Source organism: Nuphar pumila, chromosome 6 (assembly GCF_984573655.1).
Source record: "Nuphar pumila chromosome 6, dmNupPumi1.hap1.1, whole genome shotgun sequence".
In the NCBI taxonomy this organism is placed as follows: Eukaryota; Viridiplantae; Streptophyta; class Magnoliopsida; order Nymphaeales; family Nymphaeaceae; genus Nuphar; species Nuphar pumila.
The window spans coordinates 99,809,077-99,832,873 of record NC_143254.1 but is presented as its reverse complement, the minus strand read 5'-3'; the positions used below and the strand labels follow the sequence as shown (position 1 = coordinate 99,832,873).

Here is a 23,797-nt window from a genome sequence, read left to right as displayed (position 1 = left end):
GTCGACCCCCTACCGGAAAGGCAAGGGGCAAGGGTCCTCTGCCGAAAAATGCAGGGGGTTAACCCCCTTCCGGAAAACGCGGGGGTTAACCCTCTGCCGAAAAACGCGGGGGTTAACCCCCTCCGTTTTCCGGAAGGGGGTTAACCCCCTGCCGGAAACGGGAGGGGGTTAACCCCCTGTGAACCGGGAGGGGGTTAACCCCCTGCCGGAAACGGGAGGGGGTTAACCCCCTGCCGGAAACGGGAGGGGGTTAACCCCCTGTGAACCGGGAGGGGGTTAACCCCCTGCCGGAAATGGCAGGGGGTTAACCCCCTGCGTGAAAATGGGGGTTAACCCCCTGCGTGAACCGGAAGGGGGTTAACCCCCTGCCGAAAACGGCAGGGGGTTAACCCCTTACGTCAAAACGGGGGTTAACCCCCTGCCGGAAACGACAGGGGGTTAACCCCCTGTGTGAACCGGGAGGAGGTTAACCCCCTGCCAGAAACGGCAGGGGGTTAACCCTCTGCATGAAAATGGGGGTTAACCCCCTGCCGGAAACGGCAGGGGGTTAACCCCCTATGTGAACCGGGAGGGGGTTAACCCCCTGCCAGAAACGGTAGGGGGTTAACCCCCTGTGTGAAAACGGGGGTTAACCCCCTGCCGGAAACGGCAGGGGGTTAACCCCCTGTGTGAACCGGGAGGGGGTTAACCCCCTGTGTGAACCGGGAGGGGGTTAACCCCCTGCCGGAAACGGCACGCAGGGGGTTAACCCCCTGCCGTTTCCGGCAGGGGGTTAACCCCCTGCGTTTTCCGGCAGGGGGTTAACCCCTTGCCGGAAACGGGAGGGGGAGGGCGTTACCTTTCTCCGGGCGGCGAACGGTGGGACCAGCGGACGGTGGGACCGGCGGACGGTGGGACCGGCGAACGGCGGGACCGGCGAACGGCGGGAGCGGGACCGGCGAACGGCGGGAGCGGGACCGGCGCAGGAGCAGCGAAAGAAGAAAAGGAAAACCTGGTTGGGATTAGGGTTATTCGAAAGTTAGCGACGGCTTAGCGACGGATTAATTCCGTCGCTAAGCCAACGTAAAATCAAATTCACGAAAATAGCGACGGATTATATTCTGTCGCCACATCCGTCGCTAGTTAGCGACGGACTAGTTTCCGTCGCTAACGTCGTCGGTAAATGGTGCGATCGTACCGACAAAACAATCTGTCGCAACATCCGTCGCTAATTAACGACGGACTAGGCGACGGACTATCTTCCGTCGCTACTTTCTTAAGATTCAGTGATAATAGCGACGAATATTTGTCGCTCGCCAATCCGTCGCTAACTAGCGACGGAATCTTTCCGTCGCTAACGTCCGTCGCTAACAACCTATTTTCTTGTAGTGATACACATCAAAAAATTTTTGCTCAAGAGCCTGTTCTTAGGGTTTTGAGCATGGAGATTGCATCTGTACAGTCATATTTGCCAAAAAACACTTTTAAAGTTGATTGTCGAAAGTAGTTTGGATGTTTTATACCTTCCTGTGTGTGTGCAGATTAGGGGGGTCAATGGGTCTGATTTACCTGGACCAAACCTTATAGGGTCCGGGTATGGTGACAAATAAGAAGACCCGATTAAGATCCAGGTTCAGACCCAAAGGTCCAATTAATACATACTTGGACCTGGGTATAATTTGTGAAATTTTATACCAGACCTGGACCCGATCCAAGTAATTTCGATTAAGACCCGTAATTTTTCAATATTGTAAAAATGATAAAAAAAAAATATTATTTTACTGGGTATATATGGTCCAGGTGTGGTTTATGTAGTTCTTATAGGATCTGGGTATGATTTCTCTTATAGTAAACCCAATTAGACCCGGGTCCAGACCTGATACCATACCTGAAAAACTGGTCCAAGTCTGGTTCCACATGGGTCTGAACCAAACCAGACCCGTTGACACCCCTAATGCAGATTAGACTCTCAACAAGTGTAATCTTCATAAATTGTTTAGTAGAAAATAAATTTTGGATTATGCATTTGTGAGTTGTTTTTTAAGGGCTTCAAAAATCAACTGCTGACAGTGTAATTGATCATGACTTAAAAAAGGCGTTCTTATTACATTAAGAAAACTAAACAAGCTCTATGGTACTATTCCTAGCAAAAAAAGAAAGGGTATGTTGAGCACATCTACATGATAATTACATTAAGTCATAAAAAAGAAGAAGAAAAAGGGGTATGTAATTAATTTCTAGCTGACCAATAATACGATATACCTTCAATAACAGTAAAATATTCCACTTATTCGCTGCAAAACTTTACATGCATTCACAGGCCAATCTCTATATTTGGTGGGTCACAGGTCTGGAATCAATTATAAATCACGCTGTTTCCCTGTAGGTCCAGACAATGTTCAGTATCGGCCGATGCCTATCGGCAGAAAATCAACACGATACTAACTTGAATCAGCTATTTTTAATAAATATAAAAGATACTTATCATTAATTTTTGTAATATTATTTTAGTGGCTTTAACACGTGTGACGTTCTGATTGACATGAAATATTTTGTAATTATTTTTTAGCGCATCCATTTTCTCTTGTTATTTTTTTTTTAGAGTTTTTTGACCTAGTTTTTGCTTTTATGATATGAAGATTTGTATTTTTGGTTTTTTGTCTTGACAGTTTTTTTTCTCTCATGTTTTTTTGGTGATTAGGTCAAACTTATTTTCATATAGGCTTATGCTATGGTTTGCGATATTGCCGTCTTGGATGAGTGGTATATGTTTGATTACTTTATAGTTGATTGACTGTGAGGTGGGTGCCTTTTGATTTAAATATATATTTTTTTTTTTTTATGTTTTGGGACCATTTTTTTCTATATGTTTTATTCACTGTTATCGGTTGAATCACAACGGTCCAAGTTGTTTGCACATTATAATCAAATAATGGACATTTGGAACACAGTATTGAGGATGGTCCAAACAAACGTTGAACTTAATTACGAAAATGAACATAACCAATATTCTGTTCTGTATTTTTTTATTCATTTCATCTAACTTTGATAAACCATCAAACATACCCTTAAGTTATTCAAGCTAAAGAATGCCTATATCCAATATATGTCACTACGGGTCGTACTGAAACAAAATATTTTTTCTTGATAGGTGTGATCCGTTGGACATAGACCCAATTTTTCCCTTCCCATTTTTTTCCCTTTGATCCCTTATCCATTTTTTTTCTCGCTCATGGTGGTATCAAGATACCAATGTGTCGGGATATCTTATCTGTTTCTCCAGGAAAATGGATACCTCCAGAAAAGATTTTCAGTTCAATCTTTTTTTTTTTCTCTACTGGAACCAATCCACCTATTTGGCTTCTTGTATTAAACGTGATTCGTGTATCTACTCCAATCATACTATTGTTCCGTACCATTACATTGTTTGCCACAAGGTCAAAACAACAAGCTCACCAGCGGGCCATAGGGTACACAATGAGGTTTTAGTTGCTCGAGGACAAGGCCAAATGGCAACATTTCATTCTCCGCTGGGCCCACCACCTGACTCAGGGTTTCTCCTTGTTAAGTAAATTAATTAAGTAATTAAAAATGAAACAACCTTTGTTTTCCGTAACTAAGAATAAGAAAGAATCTGCAACAGTAAATCTTTTAGTGTTAGTGTTGTCTATAATAAACTAAAAGACATGGAATTCACTGAAACACCATTGTCATGGGACTGATCGTACTCCTTTATTAATAAATTAACAACTGTGAAGTAGTAATTGGTTGGGCCCAATGTAAGAATTGTCTCGGATCCTGAATCGATTCTGGGTTGAATAGTTTTGAATCAGCCAAGTCTTAACCACAGAAGGCAAGTCTCAAAAAAAAAAATTTAATAATATTTAAAACCCTATTTTGATCTCTTTTAAACTTATTTGAAAATTAGCCGGTTCGGGTAAGTTTGGTATCGATTTTCTGTCGACACTTTACAAATCGGCCGATTCGCAACGATACCGACGACATTAACTGGGTCTACACGGGCTCTGCTCATTCGACAAGGGTTACTTTTTAGGGTAATCAAGTTGATGGAACATCACAAGTTTGAAACTCAAGGAGTATCTTTGGAATGCAGCAAGGTGGTTGAAGTGCTCTCCGGTGTGCAGGAGGGACCTCAAGGGTTTTACCGACAGAGAGCGGATTCTGTCAAACACTGGGTGAGATTAGCAATCTTTACTGTAACTTAGTACAAGTCCCACAAAGGAGTAGGGTTTGTGGTTGTAAACGCTGGGTGAGATTGTGTTTCCCTTGTCCTAGTCCAAAAGAAAAAAAAAGAAAAGTGGTTGGATAGGAGTGACCTCTTAGTGGACAGGGACTAAATCATAAATTTCTTTAGCCTTATTTTTTTTTTTTGTAGGTTATGCTAGTGTGACAAATATAACGATATTTATGAAAATATTGCCAGAAATTACCTAAAAGTTTTAAACAGTAATTTCTCATGATACTTTTAAAATCTCACATTTTTTCATAGAAACATACATATTGCATTTTAAACGTGATATTTACTTTTGTCACGGTGAAGAAATCATGTGTTTTTTATTTTTAAATAGATTTACTTGTATTTTTTTCATAAAAATATATTTTTAAATTATTTATTTATTATTGCCTATATTTTTGCAAAATAATGTAAGTTTTTTTATATTGTTTTTTCTTTATTTCTCATGAGTTTTTTAACTGCGAGTCGATATTTTGCTGCTTTAAAATTTTGTCACTATGGGTCGTGCAAATAAAATCCTTCTGCAAAGAGTGCAAATCAGCAGGTAGTAATAATATTATTTAGAAAGACACCAAAACGACAAAAGAAAAATATTCAAGACCAGTTAAAGGGATCTGGACCCACCTAGATCCGACATATTCAGTATTTAGGGCGTCACGTCCTTCACCTCACTTACTTTCCATGTAAGAATTTGTACTGAACATTGTGACCCTTGATTCTCTTCCAACCAGAACCTGCCTATGAGTTGGTAGGTGGACCTCCTCATGCACTCCCAATCACTAGGTTTGCAAAGGGTCGGATATTGGTCAGGGATGGTCCGATACTGGATCCAACTTTCAGATCGGGTCCAGATCCAACTTGAAACACATGGTAAAAATTTTTATCCGGATATCATCTGACCCTTACCGATACATAATCAGAAAACGAGTTAAGCATATTGGTTTTCATGTGAAATAGAGAAAATGGGTTGGCTATTTATTCATCTGATTCCGAAGCAGACTGGATAGGATATCTGATCCAGATCCGACCAACTTGCAAGCCTAGGTCTTCAAGCCCAGGGTGGATCTAGTGCTACTAGGCAAACCTGGATGCTCCAACCAAACTCATTATTTGCGTACCATCATGTGTGGATCCCATCATATCACAAGGAACCCACTTTTCTAAATGATTGAACTTCCAAGGTACCAAAGAAAAAAAAATAAAGAATTTGTAAATGTTAAAGAAAATCGAAAATAGGTTTGTACGTATGTTCTGCTTTCATAAACATCTTGAACATGTTTCTTAAACTATGCATTACCTTTGTACTTATGGCACATTGAGAAGTGAGAAAGATGTAGGAAAATTTATATAAGGCGGTAAAACCTTATGATTTTTTACTCTTCCAAACAATATAAACTTTTTTCTAAGTTTTTTTTTTTTTTAAGTACACTTTTTGACAGAAAACATTCCTTTGTAGAGGGGTGAAAGAACTTTTCTACCAAGAGAAAATGGTGATTTACACTCCCCAACACCTATGTCACTACCACCACCACCACCACTCACCATCCATCACCCACCTCTCATAAAATTGCCCTCACGGTGATTTTTCACTATCCATCTCACCACTACCACCCACCATCAACCACTTCGTAAAATGCAGTAAGGAGAAGTTCTACCACTACCACCATCACCCACCTCTCGAAAAACCGTCCTCGCCACCATCATGTACCTCACCACCAAGTGAATTTTTTCTCATGCTACCCAAACAAGTGAATTTTTCATTTTAGAAAACTTATCATATCAAAACTTCTTATAGGCAATTTTTTTTTCCTATGATAGTTTTTCTTGTTTTCAAATGTGTAGTAATTGGGTAAAAAACATGGATTACCATATTAATCAAAGTCACAATAAAAGAGAGTTTCACAATTATATTAACTTTGCCTTTTGGATCAAGTTCACTAACTGTTAGATTTGGAGATGAAAGCCTAATCAGAAACTTCAATAAGTTGAAACTTTTAATTTGATTGAAATGGAATATTATTATGTAAAACAGCCCAAAGATGGTGGTTGATGAACTCCATTAATAGTCCAAACATGCATTAAAAGTGATATTTTATATAATGATAGTATCATATAATTCTAACAAGGATTTGAAAGTTACACCTTGTTGAAGTGGAATTTGTCAGTTTGCTCATTAATTGATCCAAGCCTGTCCCATATTACCATGATCATCTATAAATCTGCCTAGATCAGTTGCATTAACCATATCCTAGTAGCTCAGGCAGTCAATTGATTGCGTTTTATGCAATTCACTTGATTCAATCTATTGATGCTAATCAGATTTGGAACAACTCTGAATGAAAACCATGTCAATGGGTAGGGCTGTTAAATGAGCCGAAGTAGCCGAGCTAGGGATGTTTGGGCTCGGCTCATTAAGGGCACACACCAGCTCGAGATCAGGACATGAGCTCGTTTCATTCCGAGCTGAGCTTGTCAAGCTGACTTGTTTTCTCTTAAAAAAAAATTTATTTTTAAGCTTGATAATATATAATATAACATATATAATATATATAAGTATATAATATGTAAAATGAGCTGAGCTTGTCATGTTCGTGCTCTGCTCATTAACCTAGATGAGCTGACTCATATATTGGGTCGCCGACCCCAATTTCCAAGCCAAACGGTTAGCTGCTAATCTCATTTCCCAGCCTTATCAATTGGGTCCATATGGCATTGCATTTTGGATTTGGACTTGGTTTTGGCCTTTTAACCTGATTTATATCCTTCCCACGATTCAGATCAAACTCATATATATGCATAGAAATTCCACACACTCCGAGGGTGTTTTGCATACAACCACCCATAGTGACAAATATTGCGAGATTTATGAGAATCTCGCTATAATATCACAAGAAATTGCCAAAAAGTTTAAAACGGGAGATTTTGAAAATATCATGAGATTTATGAAAAAACATAAATATCTTGATCGATTTAAACACGATATTTACATTTTAAATGGCTATTTATCATGAAAAAATCATGTATTTTTATTTTTAAATAAATTTTATTTATATTTTCTTATAAAAATATTTTTTATATTTTTTAATTTAATTTTATTGACGATATTTTTCCAAAAAAATGCAAGATTTATGAAAAATTTTCAATTTGTCACTAGTTTTTTAAAAACTAGATTTTGCCCGAAAAAAACGTTTGTCACTATGCAACCACCTAATTGGCAAAAGGTGAGCTAGAAATTTGCACTACATGTCAGTGCAGGTCACGTATATTAATCCCATTTTTCAGAACAAGCAGCTTTTTCTTTTTGCTTTTTTGGATAACCAAGAAAAAAATGTTATTTATTTTCTAACCACAGGCAGTAGGGCAGGAAAATAACATCAGCCACACGTGACTCAGCTTGTGCTCAGCTAGTAAAGAGCTTGTTGGAACTAGTGAAATAGACTCGGCAAGCTGAACATGAACAATGAGTGTTCTGCTCAGCTTGGCTCATATAGGCTTGTTAATTAATAATAAATATAATTTTTCATATATTTTGTATTATACAGTGTAAATGACTGAAATGTTTGGCTTGTAAGCAATAACTTTATAGTTCAAATCTTATTGCATACAGCTTTGAAACAATTATTTTGTAAATGAGTCAGTTTGAGCTTGTCTCGGTAGCTTTAGAGTCCAATTTCCATTATTTTGATTTTAAAAATGTGTGTGTATATATATATATATATATATATATATATATATATATATATATATATATATATATATATATATATATATATATATATATATATATATATATTCTTTTTTTTTAAGAAGCCAGCTCAAACTCAGCTCGTATAACTGAGGCTTACCATAAGCTTAATCTTGGCTCAGTTCACCAAAAGAATGAGCATTCAATCATAAACATCCACCCGACACGAAGGCTTGGTCATGCTGGCTCAGTCTGCCATACCTACGCTCGTCGTGCCTGCAGCGTAAAACTCCGAGGCTACAACCCCTGCCCTCAGGGCCTATGCTACATGTTGGCTTGCGCAGAAGGGCGATGCCCATGAGAATCGAACCTTCACTGTCGGTCTAGCAGCTAAGGCCCCTACCCCACTAAGCCAACCCCCTTGGGGCAATTCAATGGACAGGTTACATCCGTGTCTCAGATTTATTGCCAAAGACCTGCGTTCTGGCTCTTTTGGTTGTTAATAAATCACGACGACAAGCACTTGGACCACCCAACATACCCCATTTCATGTATCCCTTAAATATTACACATTATCGTATGCATTGGGGAAAGGGGCTTTCAGATGGTCTGATATTTACAGGACAGTATTCCATTAAAGTTTGGCCACTGTTTCTCTATTGAATTCTAACTAGGGACAGAACATGTGGCAAATATTGGTGCTTGTTTCTCATCCATTAAATGCATCTAGAATTTTGGGGCATGGTTTAGATAGATCCAAACCACCAAGTGTCATTTAACACCTTTGCAGAGGCAGGTGATACCGAATCATTTGCATGTGGCTCAAGCAACCAACTGTCATATTAAACATAAAAACAAGATAGGGGTCGGTTACCTATCTAAACCATATCCATTTCAAGGATATGTAGCATTGTACCAAAACCCATATATAAAATGAGTAAGATATAGATGTTTGATGTGTTATCCTTCTGGACATTGACCATTTTTTATAGACGTAGTTTCGAATATGTGATCAAATCCTTGTTATAGCATCTTATGCATCCAACTGTTATTTTTATATTATAGTGCGTATATACGTCTAAAGATTAAGTAAAAATATACAAATTAAATATTGGGTGTTATGTGGATTGATCTAGTTAGATATGGTAGAGGATATTGCATATTCGATAAGATACAAGAAATGTAACTTATTTTGTATCTTAATCTACCTATATTAGATGGATGCCAATGTAGATTAGTTGCAAATCAACCAATGTCTGATCGGTTATTGTGTCTATACATGTAATAGAAGTTGATAATCATGACCATAATAATATGTAATGATGGCAACAATGATGATGATGATGGTGGTGGTGGTGGTGGTGGTGGTGGTGGTGGTGGTGATGGTGGTGGTGATAATGTTACATTGCCATTAGATAAGCTATTAGCTTAGTTTTTTTTTTTTTTTTTAATAACGGGGAGAAACCGCAATGTTGGTTTGGACATCTTGTTATAGGCCAAGAGGTGTCACGTTGGCTGTGGCCGTATTTTAGTGTCTGTGATGTAAAACTCCGCTGGTACTCCTTCCCTACTCGCCGGAGATAGTTTTCTGTTAGCTTCGGCCTGGGTACTGAATCTCCGACCTCCTTCAACTTGAAAACCTTAAACTGACTCACCTAGTAATAATTCTTATAGTAATCTGTCAGGGATTACTTGAAACGCCACCATGTCAATAGAGGTGGCAGAAACATGAGCTTGGTTTGGTCATCCATCACTTTCTGCCATAACACAATGTCATTTAATTCACGACCTCGTAGAAACTAGGGAGACCATGAGCCATGCAGCGTTGGTACACTCCAAAGTTTGGACCACAATCAATGCGTATCGTTGAAGCTTGAGGAAGCCTCTAAACACCATTTTAAGCAACTGGCATTCAGTGCAGAGAGGGTCTAAACTCTAACATTGAAGACCAAGTCTCCTATCATTGAATGCTGTAGAATGAGCATTGACCCAACATTGAAGTAGTGTGTCTTTTTCAGGTTCTGCTTCCTTCCTATCTCACCATCCAAGAGCACACTTTTTTTTTTTTTTGAAAGGCAAGCTAGGGTTAGGCAGACCCCCACCAGTTATACAACCATACCATTGGGATTTGAACTTGAAATGTATCCAAGAGCACACTTAGGTTCGGTTCGGTTTGGTTCAGTTCGGTTCGGTTCGTTCCGCAGAATCGCTTTCTCTGAAATCTCATGTTCAGAACATGAGATTTCAGGCAGCCTGTGATTTTGAATCATTCTGATTCGAAATCACAGCGGGTTGCCCTGGGATTTGGACTCAGAATGATTTGAAATATTCTAATTCCAAATCCCATCTAGTTGAGGCACCCGAACGTACCCTTATTAGCTAATAAATCTCATCCAAGTGTTTCTCTTCGCAAGGCCCAAGCTGGGTGTGATCCTTGGTGGGCAAAGGGGAATCTAAGGCTTTTACACCAATGAGCTCGTGAATAAGGTGGTTTGTTTAAGCTATCTGGGAAGGGAAAACAAAGCAAAAAAGAAAAGGATTTCTAGAAAGTTTGACAATCGCTCATCACCTCTTCCCAGCTCCGTTTGGACAACAGTACTTGGAAGAATGATTTTGCTTTTCTTTGCCCACTTGATTAAGCCATGAGGATCCCTGATCCAGTACCATAAAATTAGCAGACTGCATACAAAGATGGTCCCAAATGGAGATGGTACAAGAACAACCACCGCTCCAGGACACATAAATGAGTACCCATCATCAACTTCCAGGCACGGCAATGCAGATTCAGAAATGGTGGAACCAGTTCAGCGAACATGGTACCCACAGCGAGCACATGCCCAGATCCAAATGCAGGCAGCGCGTACCTCAGCTGCCATGTCACAAGCACATGCCATTTAAGGTCCCGTGTTTAGAGGACACGACACGACACCACTTTACATGCTATAATGCATCCAGAACATTAATGTGAAACTTTTATGATTTTTCAATCATATTTTCAACAATAACGAGTAATTTTTAATAGTTTTCATTAATATTTTCATTAATGAATATATTTTCATAGCATAAAATATTTAAAAGAACTTTTATCAGTTAAATTATAAAAACAACCATGACCCAATATCCTAGTTTAAAAAAAAAAGATTGCGGGTTTGTGCTATCTTTTGTTCAGATTTTTTTTTTTCTTTTTTATGAGGAACCAGCTTAAGAACAAGGGTAGTAATATACAGTAAATCCTGAGCGAGTGTTCTAGCCCAATGTTTGTCAGTATCGGTATAGGCCCTGAATCGTTGGGCCACCGATTCCCAATACTCAACTGAATCATTCTGTATACGCACCTATACTGATAACATTGGCCCACAAGGGACAGCCACCAGGTAAGTCACGGGTATGATCCCAAGTAGAATCAATCCTGGGTAAAACGGGTTTCCACCATCTTACACGCACCGCCCTAACCACTGGAGGGAGGATCAGGTGAAATGTGTGGGAGGATCAGGTGCATTGTGAATTCACATTTTTAGTGTGCTGCTGTACCTGATCACCATCCATCTTTGGGATACAGCCTGTCAGATGTGGGGCCCAAGCAATGATGGAAGGTGATCAGGTACAGCATCACACTAAAAGTGTGCAATTACATAATACATTGCACCTGATCCTCCCTCTAACCACTGAGCCACATTGTTCAGATGTGTCAAACTTGTCCTATAGAATTGTCTTTCAAGAGTGTTAGCATAGGCTCTTTATCTCATCTGACAAAATTACAAAGAAACCTGTCCGAGATTTATTAGGAGCAAGTAACTATTACATATATACTCAACCGAATATTCATGAAAGAGGCAGCTACAAAGTGAAACTGATTGCCGGAGAGAGAGAGAGAGAGAGAGAGAGAGAGAGAGAGAGAGAGAGAGAGAGAGTTTTATTTCCTGATAAAGGAAATTCCTTTCTCAATGCTCACGGTTAGTTCTTTCTTTGCTTTCTCCAAGCCAGCCCTGCAAAAAAAAAAAACTATGCATTTAGAATCAAGGAGTTTTGTTCTTTGACGATGCTTACATTATAAAGACCCTCATACATGCGTGCGCACACACACACAATGCCTGCAGGTATAGATGTATGGAAATTTTTGCATTAAAAATAAATATAACCACCTTTCAAACTCATTAAGAGGCCCTAGAGGATAGATCTCCTCAGCACCACCTCGTCCAAGCCTGACCTTGGATGCAAAAAATGGCAGCTCCGTCACCTGCAATGGAACTAATAAATTACAGCTGTACTAAAACAAAAGGGACAGGGAAGATAAGATGACATTGCAGCAAAGTACCCCAGAAGCAACAAATGCACATTCAACAACGCCCGCATCACCCCGCAATCCCCTCAAGCAAACATCTGCAAATTTAGCAGCTGCGTATGCCTGTAGTCATGAAGGTCAGAATTAAAATCTGTAGCATTATTTTTTACCTCCAGGTGGGGACAATTATAATGACCACAAAAGAAAAAAGGGAAAAAGGAAAAAGTAAAGAAAACAGGAAAGGACCAACCATTGACAGTGTTGCAGAACCAGCTCCAGCTTTTGCCTGCAGTGGGAAGGGACGTCAAAGTGCAGCAATGCAAAAATATCGCCACCTAAGAAAAGAGCATGTATATGTACATACTTTGACAAAAACTCATCAAAATCAAACAGCAACCAGTGCATACTTTGAACAGAAAGATAAATTCAGTTAAACCTGAATCAGAACAAGCCAACAAAAACAGTACTTTATTAATAAGTTCAAGCCTATCAGAAAGATAATATCAATCAAACTAGACAAGAAGCCAAAGAGCTGACAACAAAACAAGAGGATTTTTCTTATTTTCCCCTGATGTGTTCAACATCTACTAATGTCCTCTACGCATCAATCGAACTCATTCTCACCAAGGACCACCATCACAGGAGATGCTCAACAAACCCATTCAATGCCCATAGCTAACTCCACTTGGATTGCCAGTGTCAATAAGATATGCCTCCAGATTTTACTAGACGGATGCAATTTGAGCAATTTAAATTCATATCAATGAGCATGTATGATTGTACTTTTATAAAACTGTTACTATGCGTGCACAGACAAACACAAACAGAAAAAGATTAAGAAAAAAGATTGTGGAATAAATTTCTAAGTCACGTGTAGTGTAATAAATAAACCTGATGCCAAAAATATGACACTGAACACATAAAGGTGTCAACACAATATAAACTGACTGAAGGCCCAATCTAACCAGACACCAAACAAACAACAGTTGAGAAATCAATGTGGCAGTTAAAACAGTCTGACCATCACAGGCAACCCAAGGCAGATGGCTGACATTGGGCTGCCTTATCTGGATAACAAAGCTCCTTGTACAATGACCTTTCACTCCTTTATACATAAGATTCCAGCATCTTTGCTTTGTACAAATTTTTCTGTTAATTAGAGCAGCGGGAGCATTAGCACATGTTCGTCCAGTGCGAAGAAAGGAGTAACTTAGCTACCCGGTGTGCGTTTTTGGTGTACAACGAGGCGAAAAGAGAAGACAATTAGGAAATTGCTCAGCAGAGAAAGACAGATAAGATATAGTGTTATGTCAGAACAATGGAATGACTGATTTTTCGACATCAAGTCTTATAGACTGAGAGACAAATTCTCAGCACATTATCAAAAAACTCATTTATAGACACATTTATTTCTTAAGTTTTATAAATCTTTGATAAATTTCCATACTTTCTATTTATATTTTTTAGTTTTAATTCTTACCATTTTTCATTTCTTAATGCATCATATACAAATTTAATAGCTCAAGCCATTAAATTCACGAGCTCTAGTCAATATGGTCAATCATCTAGGCTAAAAGAAATAAACTTGTAAAATACAACAACGACAACAACTACGCCTTCATCCCAAAACAATTGGTGTCGGTGATATGAATCAAAAAAGAAAATCATTCTGGGTCTTCCACATGAATCCTTCTCCAATCATTTATATCCAATGTCATGTCCTCGGTGAGGTTCAAAGCATTCATATCCTTTCCTATCATCTTCATCCAAGTCTTCTTAGGCCTACCCCGACCTCTTTTAACTAATATATTTTCTCATTTCTCCATCCTTCTAACTGGAGCATCATTAGGCCTTCGCCGAATATGTCCAAACCACCGTAAACGATTCTCTCTCATCTTAATTTCAATGGATGCAACGCCTACCTTCTTACGTATCTCCTCGTTTCGAATCTTATCTTTTATTGTATTTTCACACATCCATCTAAGCATACGCATCTCAACTACACTCATTTTTTGAATATGATGTCTCTTCGCAGCCCAACATTCTGTACCATATAGTAAAGCGGGCCTAATTGTGGTCCTATAAAACTTTCCCTTCAACTGCAATGGCATTCTACGATTGCACAACACTCCAGTTGCACTTTTCCATTTCATCCACCCAACCTTTATCCTATGATTTACATCTCCATCAATTTCTCCATACTTTTGAATGATAGATCCTCAATATTTGAAACAGTCAACCACCGGTATTTCTTTCTCACCAAGCTTCACTACACTCCCATCACTACTTCGTTGCTTACTAAACCGCCATTCCATATATTCTGTCTTACTCTTACTCAACTTAAAACCTCTTGCTTTCAATGTCTGTCTCCATAATTCTAACTTAGCATTAACCCCAGCTTTAGACTCATCAATCAAAACAATATCATCAACAAACAACATACACCACGACACATTTTCTTGAATTGATCTCGTAAGCTCATCCATCACTATAGCAAATAGGAAAGGGCTTAATGCAGATCCTTGATCTAACCCAACCGTTATAGAAAAATTGGTTGTCACCCCTCCACAAGTACGGACATTGGTTATTACTCCTTCGTAGATATCTTTAATTATACTAATGTACTTGAGAGAAACACCTTTCTTCATCATTGTCCACCAGAAAACATCCCTAGGTACTCTATCGTATGTCTTCTCCAAATCAATAAAAACCATATGCAAATCCTTGTTGCTCTCTCTATATCTCTCAATAAGTCGTCTAAGAAGATGTATAGCTTACATAGTTGATCTTTCAGGTATAAAACCAAATTGATTCTCCGATATCATGACAACCTTCCTCAACCTATACTCAATCACCCTCTTCCAAAGTTTCATAGTATGACTCATGAGTTTTATACCACGATAGTTTGTGCAATCTTGTATATCACCCTTATTCTTATATAGAGGCACCAAAGTACTCTTCCTCCACTCATTAGGCATCTTATTTGTCTACCAAATCTTGTTAAAAAGATTTGTCAACCATTCTAAACCTTTCTCACCCAAGCATTTTCAAGCCTCGATAGGTATACCATCTGGGCCAATTGCCCTTCTTTATTTCATTTTCTTCAAAGTCTCTGCAATTTCTTTCTTTTGAATCTTGCGCATGAAGTCACGATTCATCTCATGAAAAGGAATGGAGAAGTCTCCAAGATCCTGAGCATGACTTCTATTAAATAGCTTATCAAAATAATATTTCCATCTCTCTTTAATCTCCTCATCTTTGACTAAAACCCTTTGTGTTTCATCTTTGATACATCTAACCATACTCAGATCCCTCGATTCTCTATCTCTCATCTTTGCAAGCCTATAAATATCCTTTTCGCATTCTTTGGTATCCAACTTGTCATAAACCTCCTTATATACCTTATCCCTCGCGTTTCGAACTACTTTTTTAGCTTCCTTCTTTGCTATCATATACTTCTTCAAATTCTCATTATCACGACTCTTACTTAGATTTCTATAACACTCTCTTTTAACTTTAATAGCTAATTTGACATCCTTGTTCCACCATGATGTATCATTACCTAGCGGTGCACTGCCTTTAGACCCACCCAATACCTCCTTAGTCACCTTTCTCATGCCACCCGCTATCTTATTCCACATTGATTTTGAATCATCCTCGAGACACCAATCAACTTCCTTAACTACCTGCTCTACAAACATTCATTGTTTAGCTTCTTTCAGTGTCCACCACTTAATTCTAGGATCTATCCTATGTCTATCCTTTTTGCGGCATTTTCTAATTCTAAGATCTAAAATTAAGACTCTATGTTGTGTAGCTACACTTTCTCTCGGTATAACCTTACAATCGATGCAACAACCCCTATCTCTCTTTCTAAGTAGGAAAAAACCTATATGGCTCGTATTAACCCCACTTTTAAATGTTACTAGATGAGACTTCCTTTTCCTAAACCAAGTGTTTGCTAAGATCATATCATAGGACAAACCAAAATTTAAAATCCTTTCTCCACTTTTGTTTCATTCTCCTATACCATAGCCTCCATGGATACTCTCAAATCCATCCCTACTAATGCTTACATGTCCATTAAGGTCACCGTCGATGAAAAGCTTTTTTCCATAAGATATCCCTTGTACTACTCCATCTAAATCTTTCCAAAATTGACGCTTAATGGAATCATCTAAACCTACTTGAGGTGCATAAACACTAATAATATTAATAATATCCGTACCTAATACTAATTTAATAAGTAAAATCCTATCACCCATCCTACGGACCTCAACTACATTATCTATAAACTCACGACTAATAACAATCTCTACTCCATTCTTATTCCTATTTATTCCTGTATACCAAATCTTATATCCCCAAGGTTCTATCACTTTTGCAAATAGACTTGTAAAATGTTAAATAAAAATGAATCCTACATTTTAACTATTAAATTACATAATTACACATACTCATATTTGATACTAGCTTCTATGACACGTATCAGGAGTGGACAACAGGCTGGCCTGGTCCTACTCAGAAATTGGATGGGCTGTGGCCTGGTTAAGCCCAACTAGCCAAAAATGGCAGCTGGCCTAGAATGTACGTCTGGATTGCCCACCTGTGTGGCCCATAGGCCTAGGCTGTGCAGGCAGCCCACGAGCCTTGCTTTTACTCTAAGCATCACTCCTTGTTCTTATTTTTTCCTTTGGCCTTATGAGAGAGAGAGAGAGAGAGATCAATTTGGACCAGACTTGATGCTTGGAAAGTTGGCATATGACCCAAAATTGGGGCCAAGTCTGTTGCTATATAGATACAGACCAATCTAACCCAGTTTATACCTGGCATACCACACAATATTTACATATCACACACAAATACATATTTTTGTTCAACAATTAGGGTCCTACATGACATGAACAAGACTAATTATGAAGTGCACTTGGACGGCAACTAAAGAACCTGAATGTCTTGGTTGACATGATGAAGAAGGCAAAGTCATTTCAGAAGTGTTTTCATAATTAAATGAGAGAGAGAGGTTCTATTAATTTTTTGATACCAATGGTATTGATGACTCACTGGAAAATACAGCTACTGCAGGAAGGGTGTTGTTGCCATGGGAATTGCCAGATGAGGGAGAACACAAGAGGTGGAAAAAAGGGGATGGGAAGAACCCTAGTTATCCCCCATCTATTATTTCTAATTTTCTTAATTAAAAATTTATTGAGGCTGCAGGCTGCCAGTCCAGGATGAGCGGCAATCCATACCCAGCCCATCAAAAGCTGGGTTAGGTTAAAAATTAGATTCAGGCCTGTCTCATCCAGGCTGGGATGCCTGTGGCTTATGGGCCACCCAACCTTATACTTACTGCTAATAAATATATAACTGTTCCTATTAAAAACAAGGTTAAACCATATTGGCTGAGTAGCTTTTTCACGGAAATATATTTTAGCCTCCTTGATTTTTGATGCACTAAATCATCTCCCTTTCACAACAACTCAAATATCTCATTTTGGAATATAAAGTGGTAATTTTCTTCCTATTTTAAATGTTAGTTAACATTAATTCCCTTTTCACCATTTTCACACCATGGTTGTCTTCACCAAGTTCCACAACCTAGCAATCTGGACTTCCATTGGCTTCATTCCTAGGCATTTCCCATAACTGGACATTCACGACTATCATGTGTCACATGCTTAGAAAGGAAAGACCATGCCACATGAACATGGCTAAAGGACAAGGTGAGATGCCATGCTTGTGTAATTTTCCGTTAAAAAATATATAAGGGGATATGTCATTGGAACATAGTTGGACTATTGGAGTATCCCTGTTACACAGTCAAAATGACTGAAATAAGGGGAATATCTTTGCCATTTGGTTTGGTGAACTGCAGTAGGAAAATTTTCACACATCATTAAAACAGCGAAATAGGATCAATTGTGTCATTGTTCTCGAAATAGAACATAACTTGGTTATAAGACAAGATGCCATGTGTAATTTAACCCCAAAAGGGAACCAAGTATGCAAAAAACTTTTCCTAAGATGCATAGTAGTATACAGTCGGAATTGTAAAAATAGTACCATACTTACACAAGATAATAGGAAAAGGGTATTTTCCTCAGTATGTACTTTGAAATTGTAGCAAAAACATAACAAAATGCTAGAAAATATCAAAAGATATAAACATGTGGAGAGAAAATGTGATGTTTTTCTTTTCTAAATTTTGTTAAACTTTAATCAAAAATTTTTGTTTGATTTCTCCTTTTTTGTCTGTTGTAGTTTCATGTTTTCTAATATTATTTTAAAAAAGAACAAAGAAAAATATTTATATCCTAAAAAGTTTTGCCTCATTGAGATAGACCAAGGCAGATATCAGTGATGATACTAATATGTTTTATTTCAACAAATTCATATTGAAAACTTGATTACTCGTCAAATTACAAGAAGAAACTGACTTCCATAATTCTTTATAAAGTTGACAACCTAGTTTTTCATTTTCTAGTGTTCCCAGTATTCTTAATCATTGTTCTTGTTCTATTAATTTAATTTAGGACTTCCCATTTTAACTTTCTGGTTGTTTTCATTTTTTAATGCATGACATATGAAATTTAATTTTTCAAGCAATTGAATTCCCAGACCTCTAAATTGCCACTCAGGTGAATGTGAATAATCATCTAGATAAAAGTCACTAAATATAAAATGCTTATGAATCACCATGCATGAATGAACTGCATCTTGTTAAATGCAACATGCATACCTTATGTTAGTTATAGCAGCAATACAACAACCGAGAAAAGGGCCTAAAAAGCAAGCCTGCAATGTATTTCAGCCACTTGCAGGAAAACAAGGTTGTATGAAATGAACAATGAATATGGTAGACATTTTGGGAGAAAACCTGTCTCAACATACAACACAAATCAAACAATTGTATGCAATAAAGATTGGATTTTGGAACTCTAGAGGTCATCCACAAAATAGTTTTTCTGATAGCTTGACGTTTCAATCCATCCATCCATGTGGCATTATGAGGCGAGGCTTCTGGCTTGCTGAAAGGACTAAATGCATGCTAAGGCAAATTCACACACTAGACTATATTGAGAATCATAAGGTATCCTTAGGTGCACTAGTCTCATTTCCATAATTAATCAAGCTTTATTGCATTTTCTCCTTTTTCCATAAGATCTCATGGGGTATTTAGAACCAAAGTGGGTCAAATCTTATAAACTCACCTTCTACCATGACCAGTAACTCTGGAGAAAGTATCACTCCCAACACAAAAATCAAGAAGATCATTCTTTAGACTTTCAGCCATGATACCAAAGAAATCTAGGGAAGATCTACAAATCAACTCAAAGAAATATGTTAATTAACTAAGAACAGGAAATAACAAAAACAAAAGAAACAATATAACCAATTTCACAAAACTAAAAATTGTATCTCTTCTCTTATTTATAGATGAAAGTTTAAATTATGGAAAAATATATAGGAGTTGGAGCTCAATTCTAGGCATGTGAATACAATACTCCAGCCAACTTAGCCTTCAGTCTGCATTGAAGCAAATTAGGGTGACGGACAGTTGAAAGTCTCTTTTATCCTTTAATGTGTCGAGTTGATCTTTGCATAGCACTATCATTTACCATTGATAGGATCATAGGTCCCTCAACTTGTTATGATGGGGATTGCTGAAATAAGGGTTTGGGCATGAGCCTCTGGTGATCTCCAAGATTAGGTAGTCATGATCCCTCGCTTTCACTTGATTTTCAGTGTCTCTTTCATTTTATTACCCTTCACATGTCATGTCCATGCTATTTATAAGAACCATAAGGATAGGACTATTACACCTTACTTGGTGAAATTGTGCCCTTTCAAATCCAGACCCCCTTCATAACTATTGCATGAGTTATCCATGCAACCACAACTGTAATTTTAAATAGAAGGTTTATTGCCTTGCAAAGGTTACCAATGACCTAAAAGAAGATTCTAGTGCAGTTTGAAAACTTAAAAACTGTATCTATTCACACTGGACCAGCTTCTAAAAATATAAATGATGTCATCTTATATTTCATTTATAACCATGCAATTCTCATAGTGAAACTGTTGCTGTCCATTAAGGGTGTCTTCTTTCTACTTCCACAGGTATAGTGACAGATCGAGAAACTCAACTAAAAAGAATTGTAGGAGAAATTTAAGTAAACCCACATTCACCCTAACTAATCAGATACTACAATTCCAACCCATCTCTTTCTTTGCTTTTCTTGGCAATCAGATATTTTCTCATTTTTTACATGCATTCCTACTGAAACAAGAAAGCTCAAAACCAGTATCAACAGATCAATTAAGGAACATGTCAATAATATGTTATAAAACGTGCAGACTGTTCCAGACTTGCAGTGCACACATTAATTGTGTAAGAGTCACCCCCACAAGTCACAGATGGCAGCTAGCACTGTACAAAGAACTAAGATCATCAAGTAGATGGCACCAAATAACTTCCCCAGACCTTGAAAAAGGTATAAGGTTAGATACTAATGTTTGATAAAAAAAAGGTTATTTTATGATATTCTATTTCTAAAAGGATACATCACCTCAACAACTTCTGTTCCACCATTTTGAATACGGTCAGTCAAGTAGTGAATTTCTTCATCAGAGAATGAACATGGAGGTTTGACCTGCACAAGACATTCCAAATGAATGTTAGAAAAGACCACTCTAGCAACACCAACAAAGAGAATACTGGATGGATAGAACAAATAAAATACAAACTACAATAACAATCCATGGTTATTCATATAATCTTGATAACCTGTGAAAGAAGAGGTAGAATGGTGACGCCAGCATGTCCACCAACAACTGGAACATCAACATTTCTGGGATCGACACCCAAGACTTCAGCCTGTGCAAATGTAGCATCAAATGATGACTAAAAAACATTTTGATAAAAAGGACAAAGAAAAGACTCATGCTTTTCACAAGAGAAAACTAGAAAGTTTTCAGCAATCTTTGACTCCGTCAACCACCGATAAGAATAGTGCATCAAAATTCTCAATTGAATCTATAACAAGAGAACTGAAAAGGGCACAAAGAAGCATCAGCTGATGAGTCAAAAAATCAAAAGTCAATATAAGCAAGACATTACCACAAAAGTATTTGCCCGCACAACGTCCAGTGTTGTCACTCCCAGCAGACGTTTAGGATCATATGCGCCAGCCTTCTTTAAGACTTCAGCAGCAATTGGAACAGTTGAATTTACTGGGTTGCTTATCAAGTTAATAAGGGCATGGGGGCAGTACTTGGAAACACCTTCAATAAGCGTCCTAACAATTCCTGCATTTATGTTGAATAAATCATCCCTAGTCATGCCTGGCTTCCTAGGGACACCTGCTGGAATAATAACAAGGTCCATTCCTGTAAGTGCAGCTTCCAACTTATCCTGCCCCAAGAATCCACGAACCTGAAATCCAAGAAAAAGGGGGGAATTAAAAAAAGTATTTCAATTCTTAACCCCAAAATAAAGATCCAAATCCTGAATGATGATCAACCCTGCAATCAAAATCCCATAAAGACATTGTGCAAAATATAGAACAATCAAACATGAAACTCAATTCAAATGATTAGCGAAAATGAATAACAACAGCAAACGTACCACTCTCTAAAACTCCAGCATATGCAAAGTTACAAACTGGATTTGAAGTCCACATACTTTACTACCAAACACAAAGGAAAACCAGATTGACGACAAAGACTACAACAAGAAACAATCTGAAAATTTCTCAAATCGTTGAAATGTGAAGCCAAAACAAATGTAAAAAAGAAAAGCTATAGGATTTTATTAGAGCAGTATCCCCAAAACCAAGAATTATTCAGAAGGAGCTAACTGAAGCGTTGTTAAACATTAAACAGAAGTACTGCATCCTTCTACTGATAACTCTGACACATCCTAGCTGCTGTTGGCAGATCAATATTACTGTGTTACCTTGCGACATGCCATTGGCAGTTAATCCATTTCTAAGTTTCTAGAGTTCATTTTCTTTAATCCGTGGCTCGTGAAAAATAGCATATTCTTTTTCTTAGTCCTTCCATGCATAAAAGAAGAAGAGAGGAAATCATTAATACTTGTGAAAATTCGCGTGTTCTTTTTCTTAGTCTTCCTCCATTCCATGCATAAAAGAACAAGTTGTACTGCATTCATTAACTAGGAAATATCAACACCGAACACAACACCCGATAGCTTCGGAGCTTTTCACACAAAAACAGAAATAAACCCAATCCAAAACAAGGGAAAAAACAAAAACAAGCCCAATTTTCCAATTACATACATCAATTAATTCAAAGAAGAAGGCAACATGGATACTCCAACATATGAAACCAAACCAAACACCAGAACCACATCGACCTCACACTCCACCATCCTCAAAATCACATGACCCAACATCCAATTCATCATCCCAAATTCAGAATACTGAAAAAGGAAAAGGGAAGAAAGAGGAGAACAGAAGACTTTACCACAGCGGAGGTGTCCATATGGCTGACATCGGCGGTAACGCCGGGAGAATTGACGACATCGTAGAGGTGGAGAAGAGAGACCAGCGGGTTCATCTTCATGAGCATCGCGAGTGGCTGGCCGATCCCCCCGGCAGCGCCGAGGATCGCCACCTTGAACCCCGGCGCCCCGCCCTTCGCCCGGCACTCCTCCCTCCGCAGCGAGCTCCATCCGCCCATCGCCTTCCCTCCAAACAACACCCACCGATCAATTCACCCATCGGAAACCAAATTCCAAGAATTTTTGGCCCAATTCTGAAGATGAATCCAAACATAAAGAGGAGGGAATCGGGGAATTGAAGAGAATTGGATCGGACGGACCTGGAGGCTTGTGGGTTGAGATGAGCGGAGATCCTGGCGATGCGTTGCGTCATCTCTTCGCTCTGCTGCATCCTTCCTCCTCTCCTTGTTCGTTCCTTCCGTTCTTTCAGGAGTGAAGAGCGAAGACGGCACTTAAAACTATAGCGGTCCTTCCAGTCCCAGTGTACAGTCGGGGTGGGTTTCGTGGTTGCAGGATCCGCTCTCGTTGCCTACTCAGATAATGACACGACACGTTGCCATTGGATGGCCACAACACATACGTATGCATACTTATTTGCTTTGTTCAAATGTACAAGGAAAATTGGAATATGTTTTACCAACCAAATATGTTTGCGTTGAAATTTTCATACGTTTTTTTGAAAAATTTAACCCGGCATTCGGGCGTGGTTCATTTGCTAGAAATTGATTGTGTTGGATTATAAATCAAAAAATGTGATTTTTATGTTTGAATATTTATGAAAATTCTAAACCATTGATTTTCAACCCTTAAAAATCCTTCTTATACATCGTAATTGGATGATCCAAGAGTCTGTTTCTATAAAACTAAGCGTCTACATCATATTCTTACGCTAAAATTTTCAAAAAAAAAGAGTAAAAACACTTATAAAAATCTTGGTCCCTACAGTAGACGTATTTCAGTTACCATTACATACAGTAGCGTTGTGGCAACTTTCACTAGGCTTACCAACCAGGGATTGGCTTGTTCGGTTGGAGCGGTTAATGCCCGTCACCATGTATTGGGACTTTGCAA

At 38.3% G+C, this 23,797-nt stretch overlaps 1 protein-coding gene across 4 annotated transcripts; it reads right to left on the bottom strand.

The window, feature by feature from the left end:
• Window positions 1-11,626: 11,626 nt before the first annotated feature.
• On the bottom strand, window positions 11,627-23,474 carry LOC149835392 (malate dehydrogenase, glyoxysomal). 4 transcript variants are annotated; one of them, XM_090008465.1, is made up of 10 exons: window positions 23,047-23,119; window positions 22,690-22,980; window positions 21,323-21,637; window positions 20,990-21,079; window positions 20,772-20,855; window positions 12,452-12,487; window positions 12,235-12,324; window positions 12,062-12,156; window positions 11,831-11,905; window positions 11,627-11,800 (listed from the first exon to the last, which is right to left on the bottom strand). In XM_090008465.1, the coding sequence occupies exons 2-9, from the start codon at window positions 22,903-22,905 to the stop codon at window positions 11,833-11,835; spliced, it is 999 nt and encodes a 332-aa protein (XP_089864591.1). In that variant the 5' UTR covers window positions 22,906-22,980; window positions 23,047-23,119; the 3' UTR covers window positions 11,627-11,800; window positions 11,831-11,832. The 4 variants fall into 4 exon arrangements, with proteins under 4 accessions (XP_089864591.1, XP_089864592.1, XP_089864589.1 ...); XM_090008466.1 differs by having other exon boundaries at window positions 11,627-11,905; window positions 22,690-22,908; window positions 23,043-23,474; XM_090008463.1 differs by having other exon boundaries at window positions 11,627-11,905; window positions 22,690-22,908; window positions 23,047-23,371.
• Between the last annotated feature and the right edge of the window lie 323 nt (window positions 23,475-23,797).